The sequence below is a fragment of the Lytechinus pictus genome, chromosome 7 (genome assembly GCF_037042905.1).
Source record: "Lytechinus pictus isolate F3 Inbred chromosome 7, Lp3.0, whole genome shotgun sequence".
Classification (NCBI taxonomy): domain Eukaryota; kingdom Metazoa; phylum Echinodermata; class Echinoidea; order Temnopleuroida; family Toxopneustidae; genus Lytechinus; species Lytechinus pictus.
In genome coordinates, this window is record NC_087251.1 from 37383930 (window position 1) to 37391751 (window position 7822).

Below are 7822 nucleotides of genomic sequence, written 5' to 3' on the forward strand. Positions count from 1 at the left end.
CTGACGTCACGCAACATCATAGTCAGAATATATCTGATCGCATGATGCTGTTTGAACCAATCACTATACAGGATTTAACCTAAGTAGGATATACGAGAGTGAAGTTGGCTCAGTGTGTAACGTGTCTGCCCGTCGAACCAAAGATTGTGGGTTCAAGTCCACCCCAGGCAGATGACTGAAGCCAGTGTGTTGTGTGTAAACGTCTCTCCCATGTTTCATAGATGCAGGCTATGTTACAGTGGAAAACACTCTGTCCCTCGGATAGGACATTAAATGGAGGCCCCATGTAGAGGAGAGTCACCACCTTTGCACGTTAAGAACCCACTGCACTATTCGTATAAGAGTAGGGGGAAACCCCGGTGTAGTGGTCCACCTGCACTCCCTCCAATCAGGTATATCGGGAGGAGAGACCTGCGGGTCACAGTGATTCAGTTCGCTTTTCGCCTCCCAGGCACAAGTGACGCCAAACAAATAATAATAATAATAAAACTCAATAGTCATTGTGTTAATTACCTTGGGATCTAAAGAGGACAGCTTCTCTATTTTCTTGGCAGAGTCTCCTGAAGGATTTGTCTTCTTACTAAAGAAAATGAACGCTGCTTTGGGTTTGTCGCTCCATGAACACATGATAAAGTTGCTTGTCATCACAGCTGAACAAATATACACAGAACGATAGCAGATATTATTTTTAAAGGGATGGTCCGGGCTGAAAGTACTTATAGCTTAATAAATAGAGTAGAATTCACTGAGTAAAATGCTGAAAATTTCATCAAAATCGGATAACAAATAATAAAGTTATTGAAGTTTAGCAATATTTTGTGAAAACAGTTGTCATGAATATTCATTAGGTGGGCTGATGATGTCACATCCCCACTTTCCGTTTTCTTTGTTATTACATAAAATCATATTTTTATAATTATTTCATACTTGATATGATATGATTTTATCCGATTTTGATGAAATTTTCGGCATTTTGCTCAGTGAATTCTACTCTATGTATTAAGATATAAATATTTTCAGCCCGGACCATCCCTTTAAGAGAATTAAACAGATTAAAGTTTACACCATCATTCACGTAATTAAGATTTCATAGGTTACAAACAGGCTCATTTTAATATAAAAATGCATATTCTCTTGCCAGAATAATTTCCAAAGCAAAATGCTAGAAAGTGATGTTACTGGAAACATGGTTCAGATTGTCCTATTCAAATGTCAAGAAATTCTAGTTCAGTTAGTTGAAAAAGGTATGTTGCCAATCTGCAAGCATGAAATTTTCCTGGAATTGCATCTGTACAATATATTTAAAAGAAAGTCTACTAGAATAGCATTTCAAATTGTGAAGAAAAAAAACATTTTAACGCAACAAAAGTTTTTGCAATATTTTACACAATGTCTAAATGCAGCAGACACAATAATGATATCAAGTGAAGTGGGAAGTTTCCAGTAATAATTTGGGGGGGGGGGGTATTAGATTTGGTTTGGACGGGGGTGTGCGGCTGAAGGTTCAAAACCCAGACCCAATTTTGGCTAAAAAAAGGTACCCATTATTAAGTATTTATTAAAATGTGAAAAGGAAAAAAAGGGATAAAAAGGTTATCACGCATAATTGGAGAATATGGAACCATGTTTAAGGCTAGTAACTAAAAATAAATGTTTGGGGATTTTCCAGCATAAAACCATACCCATATTCAGGGATTTCTTCCAAAAAGCGACCCATTCCAGGGGCACATCCCCGCATGCCTTATTTTATGAGCACCCCCCCCCCCTGGGGTAATGATACAGGTTTATTTCCAATTAGTCTACTTCTCAGGGTCAGATTGTCTTATAGCATATGACTTAAATCAATTTGGTCTAATATCCTTTTAGTCTAATCTCCACTTGGTCTAATACTGACTTGGGCTAACTTTCATTTAATTTAATCTATAAAGAGTATAAAGAGAATTTTCTCTCCGTCTACTTCTATTGCACTCTTTGAATTAAATTTGGTTCATAAACAGTTTATCTAATCATCTAGACTAACTGGTGTTTGACAAAATGGTAGTGAAGAGAAAATGGTAAATGGGCTTTAATAGTGGGAATTAGATTAAATAGACAAACTAGGTGTGGACAAAATGGCCCGTATTCTGAAGTCATGTTTAACTTAGACAAAGGTCTAACTCTGTACTAAAATTATGGGGAGCCAAAAATACAAATAAAAGTTTATATTGTATATTTTTTATGTTTACTGTTTTGTTTCCTTTTGTTTCATAATGAAGAAAATACTTCAGTTATCATTCCCAGACAATTATGGACAATTTGGGTGTCATATGAGTTAAAGAATTGAATGTGTACTATTGGGGATTTGTGCCCCAATTGGCTCTCCATAGTTAAACCACAACTTTAAACCAGGGTTTAATTTAAACCCGACTTCAGAATACGGGCCAATGAGATTACACCATGTGGGATGAAACCAAAAGGAAAATAGGCAAATAGACAAAGTGGATGTAAACCAAGGGGCAATTTATCATAATTAATACAATGAAGTTAAGGGTGTCTTCGAAAATATACCATGATCAAACTTACCGTGCGTGATAGAAGGAGGAACCTTTCCTTGAAGACTCTTATCAATGACCAGTCTATCAATATCCCCACTGTGACTGGCTATTTGTATAGAAAGCAACACACAGTTACTCAAAAGGAGCTGGACATTCTTCTGGGATCTCCATAGTGTAGCAACTATTTCATGACTGGCAAGTAATTCCTTTTCAACACCAACAAGAAATACAAAGAAAATAATTGTCATCTGCAATTTAACTAGCAAGTAATTCCTTTTAAAATTTAAGAACAAATACAAATAGATAATTGGCAATAATTGTGTAGTTTAGGAGTACAGTATTGTTGAACAAATATGATTAAAAGACAATCTTCATATGAGGGATTAATCTCTAATTTTACTCAAAATTCTAAGATCTATTTTATGATCTTTCTTTGACCTTGAATATATTTGTCTTTCTCTGCACAGAGTTATGACAAAATTATCTTTAATGGAGACAAATTCATTAGGAATGCTATGGAATATATCTACATAATTTGGATCTCCACTTGAATCATACATTATGATATAGTATTTTTCAAAATCTTAAGATTCATTGGTTAAATAACACAATATAAAGAATATACATTACACTTTGCAGAAAAATATAGTCAAATGATATTACCATCCATGGGAAGTGTAATAGTGATAACAAATATACATGTACAAAGCCCTGTAATACTAGTCCGCAGTGACATCATCTGGCTATAGAGTACCAAAGTGTGACGTCATAAATTTTTCCATTTTTGCATGTCAGCATTTTTTTATACCATATTTTGATAGAGCATGATAAAAACCCCAACAACCCAAATTTGGTGGGATTCGGTCCATGGGGATCCAAGATATGACCTCATGAATACATAATTAGCCCCCCATTGAAGTCAATGTTATTGGGCTGGTTCTAAATGTCAGGAACCAGGCAAATAATACATGTACATTGACTTTAATGGGACAAATTATGTATTCATTAGGTCATCTCTAAGGCCCTCTAAACCAATTCCCTCAAAATTTAGGTTGTGGGGGTTTTTCTTCATGCTCTACCAAAATATGGTATCAAAAACGCGGAAATACAAAAAAGTTTTTCTGTGATTTCACCACGTCAGTACTCAATAATAAACAACACATGACATTTTTAATTATTACATAATAAAATATCGAGCATCAAATACACAAAATGGAAATGGAATCCATAGAAATAAATGAACATCAGCCTACCTCCGCTTCTTTAAGAAGATCCCTAAGTTTATCCGGCCTTCTGTTCTTTGGTGTCCAAACTTGATCTCGACCTACAACATTGAATGATTAGATAAACACAAGAATCATATATTGATGATAAAAACTCAAAACAGACATTTGTGAATGCTAAGGAACAAAAGGATCTCGGCTAACTTCTAAATATTCTCATTTTCTGATAATGGCCATCATACCAGCAATTTGAATCAAACTTCACAATGTTTTTGTTTTATCAACAGGTATATGTATCAAGACTGATCTACAGCTGAGCAGTCTATTATAGGATTCCACAGTGTATTACTGACCTAATTATAGGACAGTCGTCCTTTCAGGTTTTCAACATTGAAATCTTGAGCATTTAATCAAAATGGAAAAGACGCTATATAAATCATATGTATTATTATTATCATTATCTGTTAATGAAATATTATTTCAGTATTTTTTATATCATTTCGAAAATGAAATTTGTATGTTCAATTGTGCTGAACCAATACTTACTTTCAAAATACTGCTGCTTCTGATCCATATATCCAGTGTTAACTAAATATAAGAAATTCAATCAAATGAAGTAACAGTTAGTGAAATAGTGTTCCAGGGATACTATTACTTTAATCATAATTTCAATAAACTGTTATCATAATATTCATAAATCAAAATTATTATTTTTATCACATGACTCTAATGGAGTCACTCCAATAATGCATACATAAACCAAGTTTGAAATTAACCCCTTGGGTGGTTCTTTCATTATCGAAAGAACGTAAAAAAGGATAGATAGATGGATGACCTGAAACCATCCACTGTGGGCAGAGTCATTAAAAGATATTGTTTGGGATATGGTTGATATTTCATAAATCATTATCAAACAATAAAACATTGAAATTAATCCCTCTTTAGTTCTTTAGTTTCAAGAGAACATAAACAGGATGGATATACCGATGGCCCCAATCATGCCACTAGCAACCATCTACATGTGTTGTGGGTGATCATAAACAAAAATATTACTTAAGTTAGCAATTAGGATTTATTAAATCTTCAAATACTCAAAATTAAAAACAGTAGAATCAACTTCTAAAATGGTTCTTTACTTCAAGAGAACATACAACAGAACAGACAGATGGATAGACAACCAAAAACAAGCCTCCAGCAACCATATACTGTAGGTAGAGTCATACATGTATAACAAATAATACATTACTTCAGCAGTTATGGTTAATATCATCATTTATTAACCAATCATTAATTATCAATTATTAAACTATTAAACTTTATGTCTTACCCATGTCTCCTTTGTCATAGTAGCTATGGCATCCAATGTTTCCATCTAAATTTTATATGAAATTATCACAACAGATGATAGAATGATGAACTATGCAAAAGCACTTTATCAATGTGCATTTCCATGTTTGGATTAATTATCATATCATCTTGGTTCAATGAGTTATGCCAAGAAATATATATTATCATATCACGTAACAGGGGCATTAATAGTAAAATAAAATTAGACACCTATCAAAACAGATATTACTTTCATGATGCAACAGACAGATTTACAACTTTCACTCTATGCTTAAAGCATCATAACATCTCAATTCATCTTCACTTGTCAAACAATTAAGGGAAGAATTAAAGTTGACAACTTTATCGGGTATTAGTTACTGTATAGTATTATCATTATTTTTTTATTATTACTATTATTATTATTAGTAGTAGTAGTACTAGTAGCAGCAGCAGCAGTAGTAGTAGTAGTATCATTATTATATTTTTATTGTTATTATACTAGCAGAGATGCCAACTTTTGGAAATCAGAATTAGGGAGGATTTGCAACCGACACCAAATTATGTGCGCATAGCGCACATCTCGAGCGCGGAGCGCTCGACCCTTGCGGCCGGGGTCGAGGGCCCGCCTTAGGGCCCTGGAAGCTCTGGGTTTCTAGATGCTCTCTGGTGCAATCTGACCCTTATTTTGGAGCATTTCACATGTTTTTAAAAAAACATTGTTCCCACTTTTTTGACATAAAAATAAAAATATCAAATATGCGTATGTAAAAAAAATGAGGGGACAATAGAAGAAAAGTACCTGTTCAACTATAATAATAAGGAATTATCCTCTTTATTATTATTAAAGCGCGGGTAACGTCTTCCTCCTCGCTGGTCCCTTGCTTGGTGAAATAAGTCAACAGGGTACTAGTGGAGCTCGAAGATCTCGTCTTCGCAATGTCCGTATGCCGTTTGCTCCCTACGTGCTTCCGAATATCATCACGACCTCCGTGCTCAACTTTAATGTCCACGCTGCAAATTGTGCAAAATGCATGGTAGATTCCTCTTTCCGAATACACGGGTACTGGAGACTGTTTTCAGTCTTATACTTCTGAGACCATTTCTTGGTCTTTTTTTGTTGATTTTCCGCCATTTCGTGTCAATATCAACCCATCAATACGCCGAAATCACACACCGATATTCCATCGCACGACTCGACAAATCCAGCGGCCGCGAGCGCACACGCCTCGCGAAGCTAGCCAGGCCTACCGGCCTGGTGCACAGTGGATTCCCGTTGGGCATATCACATGCACCAGCTTTTCGCTGCTCCTTATTTGTCTGCCTTTCACACAGAATTTAGTAGCAGCGAAACGTAATGGAGTTACTACATGCTAAAGTCAGCAGACGATACATGTACTTCCAATCCAATTTGATCAATGCAAAAAAAAATCGTAATTTCGGGAGGATAAGGATGGTAATCGTAAGGGCGGGAGTTGGGATGAATTTTCGGGAGCCTCCCGATGAAATCGGGAGGGTTGGCATCTCTGTAGTAGTGAATAAATTGACAAACACAATGGAGTAAAACAAGAACAACCATTTATAAAACTCTAATCTCTATTACAATCAATTAAGAACTTTTAATTTTTTTCAAATATTTTACATTTTTTCATATTCTTTATCAATGTTACTTTTTTAATGTTCATTTGAAAGCATATTTTACCTTTGATTCCCATAGCACCTTTCATTGACCAGATGTACAGCTCAACCAGACACCCTGCCATGTTGAAGTAAATCAAGTTTTCAACGAATAGATAACTCTAATTTCTACTTCTTCTACCATCAATGCCAGGCTCTATTGGTGACTGGGGATCTTTTGTCCTACAATGTAAATAAAAAATATTGTTTTAATGAAAAAAATATTTTAAGCGAACATTAAAGCAAACTATTTTTAAAAATAAAGGTATAAACTATATACAGTATATTTAGGTGCAATAATATATTTTGACTAAAAAATAATACAAGAATTTGGATCTGAATAAAGAGAAGGTGGAAGTCTGCTTTTCAGAAGCATCTATATTAATAAGTATCCATAAGTAGCTTTTCAAACTTCATTCAATTGTTTAATTGTTTCACATGGAAATCCTATGGCAGTAATCCTTATACATTGGGTAAGTGCATGTGTGACATAATCTCACCATCATAAATTCATAATCATATCATGAATGAAGTTGAAGAACATCTTGTGCAGCTCGTGCCTCAGACGGAAACACTCCGTACCTGTACCTCATCTCATTACCCGATTGATTCAGTTCATTCACCTGTCAAGTGCAGACACCAATCAAGTGTGCTAGTCAATCCGGTTTCATAACATTAACAAGATTATTGTCATGAAGAATAGACAATGAACTTGGGGGATTGAGGTCACTGAATCTATTTCTAGCACACTATATCCCTGTAATTGACGTCTATGTCCCGCAGGGGTAAGTGAAGAAAAAAAACTGTCCCCGACAAGGACAATCTCATTTTATCAAGACACGATGACGAGTTGTCTTGGTTTTTGAGGTCTGAGGATAACCTTGTTTCTGGGACAATCCCAATTTTTGGACCGGCGCTACGATCTACTGATTTTCAAACTACCTTTTGGCTTGCGTTGGACAGACTGGATACAATTTTCGGGATTCCCAATTTTCTTTTTTAACCATAGAAAAGACTGGAATTTGGAAAAAACTTTGGATCATCAATGATCAAGCCCGGATT

The 7822-nt window shown here is 35.1% G+C and overlaps 1 protein-coding gene across 1 annotated transcript in view; it reads right to left on the bottom strand.

Moving 5' to 3' along the window:
• The window catches only part of LOC129264236 (WD repeat-containing and planar cell polarity effector protein fritz homolog), a 51268-nt gene extending 44400 nt beyond the window's left edge, over nucleotides 1-6868 (bottom strand). The window contains exons 1-6 of the mRNA XM_054902085.2: nucleotides 6786-6868; nucleotides 5085-5129; nucleotides 4304-4345; nucleotides 3788-3858; nucleotides 2563-2740; nucleotides 514-650 (exon numbers count right to left, since the gene is read on the bottom strand). Of these exons, the coding sequence (XP_054758060.2) occupies nucleotides 514-650; nucleotides 2563-2740; nucleotides 3788-3858; nucleotides 4304-4345; nucleotides 5085-5129; nucleotides 6786-6846 (534 nt within the window). The 5' untranslated portion in view covers nucleotides 6847-6868. The remainder of the gene's footprint in view (nucleotides 1-513; nucleotides 651-2562; nucleotides 2741-3787; nucleotides 3859-4303; nucleotides 4346-5084; nucleotides 5130-6785) is intronic.
• Between the last annotated feature and the right edge of the window lie 954 nt (nucleotides 6869-7822).